General features: G+C 39.5%; 1 protein-coding gene and 1 long non-coding RNA gene across 5 annotated transcripts in view; one reads left to right on the forward strand and one right to left on the reverse strand.

Moving 5' to 3' along the window:
* The window catches only part of ANKFN1 (ankyrin repeat and fibronectin type III domain containing 1), a 487,980-nt gene that overhangs the window by 165,546 nt on the left and 305,306 nt on the right, over positions 1-17,128 (reverse strand). For 2 of the 4 annotated variants that reach the window (XM_081585328.1, XM_081585330.1), the window contains exons 5-6: positions 5,886-6,087; positions 1,770-1,980 (exon numbers count right to left, since the gene is read on the reverse strand). In XM_081585328.1, coding sequence (XP_081441454.1) covers positions 1,770-1,980; positions 5,886-6,087 — 413 coding nt within the window. The remainder of the gene's footprint in view (positions 1-1,769; positions 1,981-5,885; positions 6,088-17,128) is intronic. The other 2 variants (XM_081585331.1, XM_081585329.1) reach the window with 1 other exon arrangement.
* LOC145543536 (uncharacterized) overlaps positions 1-17,128 on the forward strand; it is a 252,141-nt gene that overhangs the window by 151,813 nt on the left and 83,200 nt on the right. The window lies entirely within an intron of this gene.

Here is a 17,128-nt window from a genome sequence, read left to right on the forward strand (position 1 = left end):
TGGGTCAGAGAGTTTGCACCTAGGGGAATGTGAGTGCCTACCTCAGAATGTTGTGTGAGGATTAAAGGAGTCAATACATGTAAAGTACTCAGAATAGTGCCTGGCACAGGGCAAGGGCTGTGTGATTTTATCCCATCCACTCCTGGGTGGGGGCAATGGCCCCAGAGCAGCTCCCTTTGGCAAGGACTATCAGCTCTACTTCAAAATACATTCAGAAAGAAGCCATTCACAAAAGATCACATATTAAATGATTCTATTTATGGGAAATGTCCAGAATAGGCAAATCTATAGAAACAGAAAGTAGTTGTCCAGGGCTGAGAGGAGTGGGCAGATGGGGGTGTGATAGCTGAAGGGTATGGGATTTCTTTTGGGGGTGATGAAAATGGTCTAAAATTGATTGTGGTGATGGTTTCACAAGCTTGTGCTTGTACTAAAAATCTTTGAATTATACATGATAAGTGGGTGAATTGTATAGCATGTGAATTATATTTCAATAAAGCTGTTAAAAAATACATCCAGAATTCCACCCCTGCTCACCATCAGTGTCACTACTGTGCTAATCCAAGCAACTGGCGTCTGTCTTCTGGACCATTAGAATGGCCTCCTAGCTGGTTTTTAGAATTTCACTATTGCTGTCATCACTGTGTCTTCTCCGCAGGGCACTGTAGTGATCTTTTAAAATGTAAAGCAGAAGGTCTTTCTTTTTTTTGCCACGTCATGTGGCTTGCAGGATCTTAGTTCCCTGACCAGGGATTGAACCTGGGCCCTACCAGTGAAAGTAGGAGTTCTAACCATTGGACTGCCAGGAAATTCCCCAGAATGTGTCTTTCATCTGCTTAAACTGTTTCACTATGTCTCTATCAAAATGAAACATCTCGCCGTAGCCTATCTAATCCTGAATGATCTAGTCCTGGTGATGTCTCCCTCAACCATCACTCTCCCCTATGTTCATTTTCCTTTAGCCACTCTGGCCTTCTTGTTCTTCAGAAATATGGCAATCTCATTCCTGCCTGCCTCAGAACCTTTCTCCCTGCCATTCACTCTGCCTAGAATTAGCCGCCATATCTTCTCATGGATCATTCCTTGAGGTCATATAGGACTAGGAGCAAGTGTCGCTACATCACAGAGACTCTTCTTGCCCAATGCTATTAAAATAGTCCCACTCGATCAATCTCTACCCATTCATTCACTTTATTTCTTCGTAGTGTTTATCACTATTTGAATTTGTATTTTATTTATTTTCTGGCTTGTTGGAAATCTCCTCCACTGGAATATAAGTTCTATAAGTGCAGAGGTTTTTGTCTTGCTCACCACTGCATTCCAAGTACTTAGAACGTACTTGTTTGTTGATTGAGTGAATAAATGAATGGAACCACCATACTGACTGTGAATAGAAGTCACCAAATTGACTGTACAGCACACGCAGGCTCATTCTTTTTTCTATCTCATTCTTTTCTCTATGTATATATCCTGTGCTATAGCCTTGTTCGGGGTATTTCACGTATCTTAACTTACGTTCAATTCTTAAGAGGAAGTTCCTTTGAGGTTCCCGTTCAATACCACTCTGTATATTCTATTTAAAATGTAACTGGATGTTTAGACGTATAAACACCGTCACTATTTGCATGAAAGCTTTTGAAAACATGTAAAGGATTTCAGAGCCTATGGTTAGTCAGTCATTCATTCTAATGGCCAGTAATGACTACTTCAGTGATATAAAGCTGGGGTCTGGCTTTAATAGTATATGTTTTATTCTCAAGTTTACTTACAGTGTGGACTTTCTCGGGCCCCTGTCTTCAGAAGAATCCTAGCAATGGGTACATTGTTGGTCATGATGGCAATATCCAGAGGTGTCAACCCTTCACTGTTAGGTGTGTTGAGATCTAGTTCTTCTGGTGTGTACTGATACAGGAGGATCTGAACAGCATCCATGTCTTGCTGTTCAACTGCTTCAAACATGGCTTCATTGCCCTGGAAGTTCTGGAGAAGAATGAAGTAGGTTAGCACAGTTTCATAGACCAGCTTGTCTTCATGGCCTAGTTGTTGGAGACTTCAAGGACTGCTTCAGGGACTACATTTCCACTTAAAAGTGGTATGATGGTGGTGGTGGTTTAGTCACTAAGTCCTGTTCGATTCTTGCTACCCCATGGACTGTAGCCTACCAGGCTCCTCTGTCCATGGGACTTCCAAGGCAAGAATACTGGAGTGGGTAGCCATTTCCCTCTCCAGGGGATCTTCCTGACCCAGGAATCAAACCTGGGTTTCCTGCATTGCAGGCAGATTCTTTACGGACCGAGCCACCAGAGAAGCCCTTTTACTCCAAGGTCTTGAAAGTAAACACTGTTGGGCCCTCCCTCCATCTTTCTAATGGGCATTGAAAAGATCTGTACATTTAGATGCATGGAGACAATTCAGTATACAGTCTATAGATAAGAGCAGACATCAGTTTTTCTCAAACCAGCCTTCTGTGGAATACTGTTCAGGAGCCCATTATGAGGTGTTCTATGAAGAAAGTAACATGTGGTCAAATGAATTCGGTCAATGTTAGATTAAATCAAGTTACTGCATTATTTTACTGTAAGACCTCTCAAGGTCTTTGCTAATTTTTTTAATAGATTACATTACATAATTTTCTGTATATTATTATTATTTTTAACATTAAAAAAAAATAATTTTATTTTATACTTTGGCCACCTGATACGAAGAACTGACTTGTTGGAAAAGACCCTGATGCTGGGAAAGATTGAAGGCAGGAGGAGAAGGGGACGACAGAGGATGAGATGCCTGGATGGCATCACCAACTCCATGGACATGAGTTTGGGTGAACTCCGGGAGTTGGGGATGGACGGGGAAGCCTGGCATGCTGCAGTCCATGGGGTTGCAAAGAGTCGGACACGGCTGAGCGACTGAACTGGACTGAACATAATTTTCTGTATATTATTATGTTTTAACATCTTTTAAAAAATAATTTTATTTTATTTTTGGCTGTGCTGGGTCCTTGTTGCTGCATGGGGTTTTTCTAGTTGTGTTGCTGTGGGGGCTCTTCTCTGGTTGTGATGCATGAGCTTCACATTGCAGTGGCTTCACTTGTGGAGCACGGGCTCTAGGGCACACGGACTTCAGTAATTGTGGCTGATGGGCTCAGTAGTTGAGGCTCGCTGGCTCTAGAGCATGGGCTTAATAGCTCTGGTGCGTGGACTTAGTTGCTCTGTGGCAAGTACAATCTTCCCGGATCAGGAATAGAACCTGTGTGTTGTGCACTGGCAGGCAGATTCTTTGTCCCTGAGCTACTAGGGAAGTCCTAAGGCCTTTACTAATTTTAATATGCAATTATGATCCTCTCATAGGTGAGAAATATGACCTGTTTCAAATAATTTTTTTCACAGAACATATTTTTCATTGTACTAGTTTTAACTGTCCTGGAATAATGTTCTACAAAACATAGTATGGAAAATGCTGGCACAGATAACTTAGCACTGCTGCTGCTGCTGCTAAGTTGCTTTAGTCGTGTCCGACTCTGTGCGACCCCATAGACGGCAGCCCACCAGGCTCCCCCGTCCCTGGGATTCTCCAGGCAAGAACCCTGGAGTGGGTTGCCATTTCCTTCTCCAATGCATGAAAGTGAAAAGTGAAAGTGAAGTCGCTCAGTCGTGTCCGACTCTCAGCGACCCCATGGACTGTAGCCTACCAGGCTCCTCCGTCCATGGGATTTTCCAGGCAAGAGTACTGGAGTGGGGTGCCATTGCTTTCTCCTAACTTAGCACAGGTAACTTAAATTATGACTAGCTTGAAATTGAGAGTACATACCCTTTCTCTGTTACCCCCTCGTTTTCTATCCCCATGTCTGGACTGTTGCTCAGACTGTTCCCAGATTATGGCAACGACCTACTTGTTTCTTGTCTTAGTCTCCTCCATCACTACTCCATACAAGAGTAATCTTTCTAAAATTTACAATGCTACATGTCCCTTCCCTATTTACAAATTTCTAATAGGTCCATACTGCCTGCAGACTGACTCCCTAACTCCTTTGTACCAACCTCTGTGCTTTCTCAACCTGGAGTCATAGTCACCTCGCATTTCTGAAACCTCAGATGAGGGAATCAAGAGGTAGTGTTCAGGGAAGGTGTACAGGATTAGGTAATAAACAGTTTATTAGGTAATAAACTGCTTTGCTGTCTGAGAGGGACAAAATTTCAATAATTCATAGGATACAAATCACCTATAGAAAAAAAATAGCTAGAGACAATATGTTTCCTTTGAAAGTTTCTTTCAGAATATTAATAGTAAGCAAAGGAGAAAACCTTTAGAATTCTCTCAAATACATATTTCTACAGCTCAGGGGAGAAGAGCAACACATATACTATTCAAACATTTATCTGGTACCTTTTCCTGGAGTTGCCTGGTGGTTAAACCTGTTGAAATACCAGTGGTCCTGACCTAGCATATGGGTTGTCTGATTAAACCTTTAGTAACCAAATATTAAGGTTGGCAGGTTTTATTTTTAGTCTCATCAAAAATCTGTTCTTTCCATCAAAGGCTGCAGGTCGGCTTAACTGAGTGCATAACACATGAATGAAATCTGAGGAAAATACAAAGCTATTATGCAAATACTTGTTTTGACAATGGGGACCCAGGGGATGGAGCTATTTGGTATGCAGCTTTCTTTGCCATGGCAGTCTGCTGATTGGAAAAGTGTTTTGTCAACAATCTGCTAAGCTGAAGAGCCTCTAATGCTTGGGCCATAGCTTAACCAAGTCCTCCTAGAAGATGTGTTTGAAATGAGAAAAATTAGAAACCAGAGTGCAAGGTTAATATGCTTCCCTCTCCAAACAACACAGTTGTGTATTTGTTTGTGATTCTTAGTATGTCTATTTCTCATGTGCTGTCGTATTTGCTCTCACTCTAAGTCATCTCCTTCTCCATGCTTTCGTTGGCGAACTCCAGTATGCTTCTCTCTGGGAAGGCTAGGGCTCATTTCTGTTTTAAGCTCAAACAAATGGTGCCATAAACCCCTGCACAGACCTCCTTCCTGATCATGTTAATGTTATGCTCTCAGCTTTTACCGGGGGGCAATATAAGAACCTTCTATATGAGAATGTCTATAACATCCCCAGTACTACTTGTTATTCTCCATTACATAATTCACTGTATCTTATAAAGGCCAGAGGACTTAGCAACAGGAAGATATCATTTGGTATACTTTCAGTTATTAGCTAATGGATGCTATTACCAATTGTTCTTCCCTTTCTGCTTTGACTGACTGGGAACTCAGAGATAAATGTAATGATGAATTTCAGGTACTGTATTTGCCTAGGTTTTTAGTATATCAATTTTTCTTTCTAATCTCACTATTTTCTTTTTCTAGTTTTTTTCTTCCTTCCTTTGTTCCTCTCCCACTCCTTTGCTGTCCCCCACTATTATCATTGCTATCGATTTATTTCCCATTATATAATACATTTGCATTTTTTGCCTGGATTCTGTCTTGAAAGCCTTTGGAAAGCATATGGGGTCTACATTATAAATAAGTAAATAGAATATTGTTCATTGTTTATTCAGTATTTGAATGAACACTGGATCTCCCAAGAAAGCTTATTTGATCTCAAATTGTTTGTCAAATTGCTCTTTTGGAAGTTCTTCGGTGTATTAGAGAAAGCAAAACTAAGGAAAAATAAAGGAAAAGAAATTAAGAAAAAGAAAGGGAAAATCTCCCAGTCATTCCAACTTTGAGTAACATATATATGTGCAGTTCCTGCCTTACTTGACTTTCAACATTTATAAACTTGCAAACGTCAGGTTCTGAAGTTAATGAGGGTCATCTTAAAATCTTAAATCCAAACACAACTGCACAAATCAAACCAAGATGGGAATACAAAGAGTTTTATTACCACCGAAGTCTTTCTGAGACTCAGCCGGTCAGTTCTTGTCCGAAAACAGGCCTCATCGAATGAAGAGTGGCCCCCTTTCAGTTTCTCTGAGAGGTTCCGGTACAGGCGTTTGGCAGCACTGGGAGACGAAGGGGCACTATGTTTCTTTGACTGAGAAAGATGTAAATTTTGCATTTGTTGTGTCATTTTCACACGACAATTCCTAGGAGGAGAAAAATCTAATGTTATAATAATTTACATAGTGTAATTATAAGTTGACAAAGAATTTTATCATCTCCAGTAACCATCTAGAATCTTAATAAAATATTATAGCTGGAAGGGACCTTAGAGATCATCAGATGCAGCTTTTTCACCTTATAGATGAGAAAGCTGCAACCCCAGGAAGGGACACAGCTTGTTTATGGCCATACAGCTAATTGGTGACAAGAATGAAATGACAACATCCATTTACTGTATAAACATATACATTCACATACAAACATGTATGATTTGAGCCTCTACTCAAAATCTTTTGATCTATGTCCCACTGGGAGGTAGTATCTGAATTGTATAACCCAGGGTGTCTGTTCAATTCTTCTTGGCTTGATATAATTGGAATTTTGCTACTTATACTTTACACACTATCTTCTGTTGGGTATATAAGAGAGTGTGGTTTTTTCCTGAAGATCTTCTTCTCTCAAGCGGTTAAACTGTGCCTGAGATTCATTAAACTACTCTAGTGCCCAGACTTTTGGGGAATTTGTACTCATGTACCCATAGGCTCAAAAAACTAAGATCATGGCGTCCAGTACCATCACTTCTTAACAAATTGATGGGGAACAAATGGAAACAGTGGGAGATTTCATTTTTGGGGGGGGCTCCAAAATCACTGAGGATGATGACTGCAGCCATGAACTTAAAAGATGCTTGCTCCTTGTAATAAAAGCTATGACAAACCTAGACAGCATATTAAAAAGCGGAGACATCATTTTGCTGACAAACGTCCATCTAGTCAAAGTTATGTTTTTTTCAGTTGTCATGCATGGATGTGAGTGTTGGGCCATAAAGAAGGCTGAGTGCTAAAGAACTGATGCTCTTGAACTGTGGTGCTAGAGAAGACTTGAGAGTCCCTTGGACTGCAAGGAGATCAAACCAGCCCATCCTAAAGGAAGTCAACCTAGAATATTCATTGGGACTGTTGCTGAAGCTGAAGCTACAATACTTTGGCCACCTGATGCGAAGAACTGACTCATTGGAGAAGACCCTGATGCTGAGAGAAGAAGGGCAGGAGGAGAAGGGGAAGACAGAGGATGAGATGGTTGGATGGCATCATTGACTCAATAGACATGAATTTGAGCAAACTCCGGGAGATAGTGAAGGATAGGGATGCCTGGCATGCTGCAGTCCATGGGGTCACAAGGAGTCGGACACAACTTAGTGACTGAACAACAATACCTATAGGCTCACCCCTGGTCACCACGGATACTCCAGATAGTGTCCTCCAGGATACTTACTGCTGGCATTCTCCAAGTAGTAGTAGACTATTCCACAAATCTCTAAACCAACATCATACCTGAGTCAATTTCCAGGAGGTCAGCCATGGATTTCAAAAGCCATCCACCATTATGTAGGTATTGCTTTTGAGATACTAATGCTGCCAAGGCTATGGTTACCTAGCATATATGTATTGGGTGAACAAATGCAAGAATGGAATAACTGGCTAAGGCAGTTAGTTATGTGCAAAGTGTCTCTATCCTGGTGCAACCTCTGGTGCATCGCACCCAGGTCTCTGGAACATGCTGCTGCCTTCTCACCACCTGCCCTCAAATTTCTAATAGTGTCTTCTATTTGTAATGCTGCCATTTAGCTGTGACCTGGACATCTCCAGTTTTTTAATATTTTTAGCCTTGTGGACTCTGAAATAATATCATGTAAAATCTCTTTTATTGACCAAACTCTTCATAGGATAGAGTTCAATGATTCTCCAGTTCCTACAGGTATAAACTACATTCTTCAGCCTGACAAACAAGTGCTTGCCTCTCCAGCTTCATCTGATACTGTACTTCTACTTTTATGTTTCAGTCTTTCTGACCGTCATAGATTTCCTGAATAGTTCAAACTCTTTCCTACCTCTGGGTCATTGTATGCACTGCTTTGTATTTATTAAAATTCCATCTGTGCCTTCATCCCCTGGGAAACAATTGCTAATCCTTAAAGTGTAGGCTCAAGTAGTTTCTGACACCTCCAGGTAAATTTGTGTATTTCTTTACTCATTCACTCAGTATATGCCTGTTACAGTAAATATTTTATCCCATCACAACTGTTTAGCATTCTTTCTCCCAGCTAGTCTGTATGTTTCACCAGAAGAAAGACTGCCAAGTATTAATTTTTATCTCCCCAGTACCTAAAAGGTGCCTGTCTCAGGGTAAAAAAAATATAACACAGATTGATGAAGGTGAAAGAGGAGAGTTAAAAAGTTGGCTTAAAACTCAGCATTCAAAAAACAAAGATCATGGCATCTCGTCCCATCACTTCATGGTAAATAGACGGGGAAACAATGGAAACAGTGACAGACTTTATTTTCTTGGGCTCCAAAATCACTGCAGATGGTGACTGAAGTCATCAAATTAAAAGATGCTAGCTTCTTGGAAGAACAGTTATGACCGACCTAGACAGCATATTAAAAAGCAGAGACATTACTTTGCTGACAAAGGTCCATAACGGTCAAAGCTATGGTTTTTCCAGTAGTCACATGTGGATATGAGAGATGGACTATAAAGAAAGCTGAGCACCGAAAAACTGATGCTTTTGAACTGTGGTGTTGGAGAAGACTCTTGAGAGTCCCCTGGGCTGCAAGGAGATCAAATCAGTCAATACTAAAGGAAGTCAATCCTAAATATTCATTGGAAGGACAGTTGCTGAAGCCGAAGCTCCAATTCTGTGGCCACCTGAAGCGAAGAACTGACTTATTGGAAAAGACCCTGATGCTAGGAAAGATTGAAGGCAGGAGGAGAAGGGGACAACAGAGGATGAGATGGTTGGATGGCATCACCGACTTGATGGACGTGAGTTTGAGCAAGCTCCGGAAGATGGTGAAGGACAGGGAAGCCTAGTGTGCTTCCCATGGGGCTGCAAAGAGTTGGACGTGACTGAACTGAAGATGTGAATTGCTCCTCTTCTACCTACTGACTACATGATATTGAGTCAGTTGTTTTAACATGCCTGAATCTCATTTTTCTCATTTATAAAATAGGGACAATAACAATAACTATGTATCATGGCTGTGAGGATTTGATGAAATAATGAATGTAAAGAGCTTAGAATATAAGAAGACTCCTGGCAGCTATCATTTTGTTGTAGAATATATTCAGTAGATACTTTAGAGAAAGTAAATGCACATATGAGAATCTATTATATTATATATATTATATTATAATCTATTATTAATTATATAGTAAGGGTCTACCCAGAAGGCTTATTTCTGCTCATGCCTCTGAATTGGGTTCCATTTCCACCAGCACCAATTAACCTTGACTTATTTGCACTTTAATGCAAATGAGTGGCAATCCCTCTTCATTACATTGTTGAACATCTTTAGGCACCTATTAAATCTTGCTTATAATTTTCTTCAATACAAAGACTAGACCTATTTGATATTAATAGTCTTCATCAGGTCCTACCCAGTCTTAGCTAAACGGCCATATTTACATTTAGAAGGAGGGTGTAAAGCATTGTCTGTAGTATGTATATACCTGGGGGCGTATTTTCATTCATCTTCAATAATCTTTTAATTTACACAAAAGCAGAAATGGAAAGAGTAGGTGATATGGCATCTTTCTCCTTCTGTCCACAAGTCTTTTATCTATAATTCAATAGCACCTATAGCATTTCCTCTATATCTTACCATTCTCACAGAAATTTCAGATATCTGATGTGCAAACTAGCTCACATGGGGATTGTCTTATTTATTTCTGCCTCCTCCTGCCTCTAGTCTTTTCCTTCAGCATTATTGCCCCAGTTCGAGCCATCTGTCTTGTCTACATCATTATCATTCCCCAAATGAGCGTGCATTCTTTAGTATCTCTCACAGTGCCCAGGAGTCCAGTAAATGAATTCTTGCCGATTGATCAAATTCTAGTGACTTGCCCTCTAACTGATGCCACCTACCCACGTGGCCTCTTTTGTCTTTGCTCATCTCCCATCTGTTCCTTTCACTCAAAAGAGATTGACTTCTTCTCTTTCTTTGACTTCCTTCTCATACCATCCCAGCTGTCCCTTCTTTCCAGGCCATCCTTTAGCATGTTTCTGTTTTTCTAGATTTCACCTGTCATTATATTTTCTTTTTCTCCTTTATACGTAGAATTTTGTCTTATGAGAGATACTTAGAAGGACAACTTTCTATTTTCTGTTCTCATAAACATGTACACCACTACCGCACCCCACCCCCTCAACTAAATGTGCTCTTAAATTTTTACCATGGAAAGGGGCAAGCATTTGAGAAGCAGAGTAACTTTGGCTCTAATTTGGCAGATCCAAGCTTGAGCCATGATATTGTAATCTGTAATTGATGTAACTTTGGGCACTTTAATAAAATTCTCTGAGATAGTTTAATTATATATAAAAAGATTTATTACAGAGTTGTGAAGATTAAATAAATTCACACCTGAAAGGTTTGTATCCTGTTTGGTGCATAATACTCACTCAATAAATAGCAGCAATTATTAAACTTACTTCAAGTCTTTTTCCCAAGGTAGAAACACCAAAGTACACTGTAATAATTTAGTTTTCTTTGTTCTAAACATTGTTTTGAAATCTGATTTTATGTATTTATTATGCTGCTGCTGCTGCTAAGTCGCTTCAGTCTTGTCCGACTCTGTCTGACCCCATAGACCGCAGCCCACCAGGCTCCTCTGTCCCTGGGATTCTCCAGGCAAGAATACTGGAGTAGGTTGCCATTTATTATGCTACTTAGCTTTTATTGTGATAAAAATATGTTTAGATATTTTAATGTGTATGTTTATGGTAACTTATGGTAAAACAGAAATAGCAAGCAGAGCTTCAAACTATTAGGGGGAAGAGGGGAATGAAGATAAGTCTAAAAATACTTGGAAAATACAAAGAAATAAAATTAGAAAGTATAATAAATGAAATGTAAAATGAAGGAGTAGGGTTAAGACTGAATGTATTAGTGAGCACAATACAGTCAAATGGTTTACTTTTCCTAATAAAAGATAAAATTCTCCAATTGAGATTTTTAAGTTGCCATTTACAAGTGGTATACCTAATTAAACATTTTTACAGAAATATTAAAAGCGAAAGAAAAGTATGACAGGGGGAATGTCAAAATGAGGACCTCTGAAGATCCTTTTAGCAAAAATTGTCTGAATTAATTTTTCAAAACCCAGGAAATTAACCAAAGTTTTGCAGCAATGCAGGAAGTGTTTATTCAAGAAAAGTAACTGAATTTGATAAGAATAGTGAGCTTTGCGGCATTTTTAAACATGCTTCATTCCCATCAACTCAGCAGTAGCCTTGAAGACTAAACAGTAGTCTGGTAGCCAATGGATGGTGCAGAATGGTGCTAGAGATAAAACCCGTCTTGAGAGAATTGTCGTTCTTTGACATGTCTGGTGGTTCCCTGAAAGAATTCACTCACAGGCTTTTTAAAATTTGATCTAACTCAGAGCTCACCAAGTACAAATAACTTTTCCTCTGGGGCATATGTTTGAACACGAACACCAGCAGTGGCTTAATATTATAGCTGCCTGCGGTGGTGGATAACAGTGGTAACAAACAGTAGATAACCAGAAAGCTTAAAAGAAAAAGTTGGAGAATTAGGTGTCCAAAGAAGACTTTGTAAAGTTCTGACTCATTCCTGGGGATCTAGCAGATCACATGTATTCTCAGATATGAGAGGATTATCATCAAATACCTGAGAAGGTCCTAAGCTCTCATCTCTGTCTGAGTTTGCGGTCTGTGCAAGCAGGGTGTGAAGGCTATGCACTGTATGTGCCTAATTGCTTGGTAATGTCCGATTCTTTGTGACCCCATGGACTGTAGCCCACCAGGCTCCTTTGTCCATGAAATTTTCCAGGAAAGAATACTGGAATGGGTTGCCATTTCTTACTCCAGGGGATCTTCCTCACCCAGGGATTAAACTCACATCTCTTGCATCTCCTGCATTGACAGGCGGATTCTTTATCACTGTGCCATATGGGAATGAAGACTACTACAGAGCTGTCAACTGCCTGGTGAGGATTGAAGGTGTGCCCTAATATACACTTAGAGCCACTCTGCCATGATTGATTCTAGGCCTTTAATGAAATTTTTATTTGATCATTAGCTGAGCACTTTTTCTTAGGCTTCAAAATCACTGCAGTTGGTGACTGCAGCCATAAATTAAAAGATGCTTGCTCCTTGGAAGAAAAGCTATGACAAACCTAGACAGTGTATTAAAAAGCAGAGATACTACTTTGCCAACAAATATCTGTATAGTCAAAGCTGTGGTTTTTCTAGTAGTCATGTATGGATGTGAGAGGTGGACCATAAAGAAGGCTGAGCACTGAAGAATTGATGCTTTTGAACTGTGGTGTTGGAAAAGACTCTTGAGAGCCCCTTGGACTGCAAGGAGATCAAACCAGTCAATACTAAAGGAAATCAGTCCTGAATATTCATTGGAAAGACTGATGCTGAAGCTGAAGCTCCAATACTTTGGTCACCTGATGCGAAGAGCTGACTCATTGGAACAGACCCTGATGCTGGGAAAGATTGAAGGCAGGAGGAGAAGGGGACGACAGAGGATGAGATGGTTGGATGCCATCACCCACTCCATGGACGTGAGCTAAGCAAGCTCCAGAAGATGGTGAAGGACAGGGAAGCCTGGCGTTCTGCACTTCATGGGGCCACAAAGAGTTGGACATGACTGAGCGACTGGTCAGTCTGGTCAACAACAAAGTTGACCAAACAAAGACTTCAGTGGCCACCTATAATGAAAATACAGACTTGACAGATTTAGTTCTGGACTTTACAAATTCAGTTAGGGGACAATCTGATTTCTAGAGTTGCCACATTATATTATTTAAGATGCCTAGTTTTTAACAGAAAAAAATATGAAACATGCAGGAAACAAAGCTATTTTCCATTCACAGGAAATAAAGCAGTATGTTAATATTGCCCTTGAAGAAGTCTAAATGTTGGACTTGTTAGACAAAAACTTAAATTGGATATCTTAAATATGTTCAAGGAACTAAAGGAATTTATGTCTAAAGAAATTAAGGAAATCAAGAGAATGGATGTCTCACCATATAAGGAATATCAATAAAAGGTAGAATTTATTAAGCAAAGCCAGAACCAAACAGAAATTCTGGAGTTGAAAAGTACAATAATTGGGACTTCACTGGTGATCCAATGGTTAAGAACCCACCTGCCAATACAGAGACACACATTTGATCCCTGATTTGGGAAGATTCCACAAGACAGGGGACAATAAGTCTATGTGCTACAACTACTGAGCCCAAGTACTGCAACTGCTGAAGCTCACATGCCTAGAACTTGTGTTCCCCAACAAGAGAAGCCACTGGAATGAGAAGCTCATGCACCACAACAAAGAGTAGACCCCACTTGCTCATTGCAACTGGAGAAAGCCTGTGTGCAGGAGTGGAGACCCAGTGCAGCCAAAAATAAATGAACAAATAAGAACAAGAGCAGCAAAACCCCATAATACTAACAAAAAGAAAAGCACAATAACTGAAATGAAAAATTGACTTAGAGGGACTCAACATCATATTTGAAAAGGCAGAAGAAAGAATCAGGAAACTCAAAGATAGGTCAATTGAAATCAGTTTTAGGAGCAAAAAGGAAAAAAATAATCAAGAAAAACTGAGTTTCGGAGATCTTTGTGACACCGTCAAGTATACCAACATACATTTAATAGGAGTTTCAGAAGGAGGAAGAATATTGACAAAATAATGGCCAAAAACTTCCTCAAACTGCTGAAAAACACACATCCAAGAATTTAGTGAACACCAAGTTGGATAAAATTAAAGAGACTCACACCTAGATACATCATAATTAAACCGTCAAAAGCTAAAGACAGAGAGAAAATCTTGAAAACAAGCAAGAAATCACTCCTTATGTACAAGGAATCGTCAAAATGAGTTATAACTGACTTCCCATCAGAAAACAATAGGGGCCGGAAGGATGTGGTTTTAAGCACAGTATTGAAAGTAAGGACTTTGATATAAGTCTGATCTACTTTCAGGGTTTGGCTTTTCAACTTATTACCTGGATGATATTTAGCAAAATATTAGCTTCAATTTCCTCATTGTAACAGTGGTACCATCTCAATTTTAATAGTCATGTCTAAAGTTTTAAGTGAAGTAACACATACCAATTGTTTAACAGAGTGCTTGAAATAAATAGATGTTCCGTAAATATTTTCTGACTATTTATTTTAGGTCCACTGTTCCCAGGAAATTACTGGTCTGCTTTTTAATACTATAGATTTGGTTCCATTTTCCAAAATTTCATAAAAATGGAAGAAATCATCATCATTCACTCTTTTTTTTTAACTTTGACTCTTTTTTTTGAGGGCCAATTTTTTAATGGTAGTGTTTCTTTTTAAATTTTAATTTTTAATGGAAGTATAGCTGATTTACAGTGTCATGTTAGTTTCTAATGTACAGCAAAGTGATTCAGTTAAATATAAGATTATATATTTTCTTTTTTCAGAATAGTTTCTATTATAGGTTATTACAAGATATTGAATACAGTTCCCTGTGCTATACAATTGGTCCTTGTTACTTATCTATTTTATATACATGTAAGTCCCCTACATATGAATGAGTTACGTTCTAAGAGCACATTTGTTAATTCAATTTGTTGGTAAGTCTAACAAAGTTAGCCTAGGTACCCACCTAACACAATCAGCTATATAGTACTGTACTATGATAGGTTTATAATAACTTTCACACAAACATCTATAAAAAAACAAACACGAAAAATAAATAAAACACTATAAATCTTAGAGTACACTACAAAAGATGGTATCCAGGGGCTGGCATGGAGTGACCAGGCAAGAAAAGTTACTGACTGGAGAAGGAAGAGGGGGTGGAGATGGTAGAGCTGGAGGATTGCCAGCAAAAGGAGACGGAGGGCAAGCTGCAACTTCACTCACTCTTGACCCTGATGGCACAGGTTCTGGTTCTTTGTTGGGTTCATTTCTATATACACTGGATTATATAGTGATGTCTGGTGGTAGCTTTTTTTTTTTTTCTTATCATAGATGACATGGCAGCACTGGATTGCATTCCGAATAGCTGCTGCAACTTTCGTATACTGTTCTATATTCAAGTCCTGTGCCACAAAGACTAACAGTGCTCCTCAAATAAAGAAAAATCCCCTTGCTGTTTCCTGCACTGTGACTCTCTTTAGTTACTTCCTCCTCTTGTCTCTCTTTGTCCTTTCTCTGGGCCTTCAATTCCATCAGGTCTTCCTTAGTGAAGTCCCCATGTTGCACAGCAAAGAGCTCAATGAAGCTGTCCTCTTGAAAATTTAACTTGAAATAAAGATACTGTAGCAAGTGTCTTTTAATTTCATGGCTTCAGTCATCATCCATGGTGATTTTGGAGTCCACCCCAGGCAACTAAAATCTGTCACTGTTTCCACTTTTCCCCCATCTATTTGCCATGAAGTGATGAAACTGGGTGCCATAATCTTAGGTTTTTGAGTGTTGAGCTTTAAGCTAGCCATTTCACTCTCCTCTTTCACCTTCATCAAGAAGCTCTTCATTTTATGCCATTAGAGTGGTATCATCTGCATATCTGAAGTTGTTGATATTTCTCCTGGCAATCTTTATTCCAGCTTGTGTTTCATCCAGCCTGGCACTTCCCATGATTGTACTCTGCATATAAGTTAAATAAGCAGGGTGACAATATATGGTCTTGATGTACTCCTTTTCCAATTTTGAACAAGTCCACTGTTTCATGTCCAGTTCCAATGGTTGCTTCTTGATGTGCATACAGGTTTCTCAGGAGACAGGTAAGGTGGTCTGGTATTCCCATCTCTTTAAGAATTTTCCACAGTTTGTTGTGATTCTCACAGTAAAGGAGTTTAGCAAAGTCAATGAAGCAGAAGTAGATTTTTTTTTTTTTCCTGGAATTCTGTTGCTTTTTCTATGATCCAGTAGGTGTTGGGAATTTGAACTCTGGTTCCTCTGCCTTTTCTAAATTCAGCTTGTACATCTGGAAGTTCCCACTTCACATACTGTTGAAGCCTAACTTGAAGGATTTTGAGCATCACTTGCTAGCATGTGAAATGAGCACAATTGTATGGTAGTTTGAACATTCTTTGGCATTGCCTTTCTTTGGGATTGGAATGAAAACTGAAATTTTCCAGTCCTGTGGCCATTGCTGAGTTTTCCAAGTTTGCTGGCATATTGAGTGCAACACTTTCACAGCATCATCTTTTAGGATTTGAAAGAGCTCAGCTGGAATTCCATTACCTCCACTAGGTTTGTTCATGGTAAAGCTCCCTAGGGCCGACTTGACTTCACACTCCAGGATGTCTGGCTCTAGGTGGGTGATCACACCATCGTGGTTATCTGGGTCATGAGACATTTTTTGTATAGTTCTTCCATGTATTCTTGCCACCTCTTCTTAATCTCTTCTGCTTCTGTTAGATCCTTGCTGTTTCTGTCGTTTACTGTGCCCATCTTTTCATGAAATATTCCCTTCATGTCTTCAATTTTCTTGAAGAGATCTCTAGTCTTTCCTATTCCATTGTTTTCCTCTATTTCCTTGCACAGTTTACTTAAGAAGGTTTTCTTATCTCTCCTTGCTATTCTCTGGAACTCTGCATTCAGTTGGGTATATCTTTTCCTTTCTCCATTGCCTGTTCCTTCTGTTCTTTTCTCAGCTATTTGTAAGGCCTACTCAGATAACCACTTTGCCTTCTTGCATTTCTTTTCTTTGGGATGATTTTGGTCACTGCCTGCTGTACAGTATTAAGAACCTCCATCCATAGTTCTTTGGCACTCTGTCTACTAGATCTAATTCTATTTGTCACCTCCACTATAGAATCATAAGGGATTTGATTTAAGTAAATATATGAATGGTCTAGTAGTTTTCCCTACTTTATTCAATTTAAGCCTGAATTATGCAATAAAGAGCTCATGTTCTGAGCCACAGTCAGCTTCAGATCTTGTTTTTGATGGCTGTATAGACCTTCACCCGATGTGAAGAGCTGAATTCTTAGAAAAGACCTTG

Source organism: Giraffa tippelskirchi, chromosome 3 (genome assembly GCF_054371585.1).
Source record: "Giraffa tippelskirchi isolate mGirTip1 chromosome 3, T2T-mGirTip1v1.2.pri, whole genome shotgun sequence".
Lineage (NCBI taxonomy): Eukaryota > Metazoa > Chordata > Mammalia > Artiodactyla > Giraffidae > Giraffa > Giraffa tippelskirchi.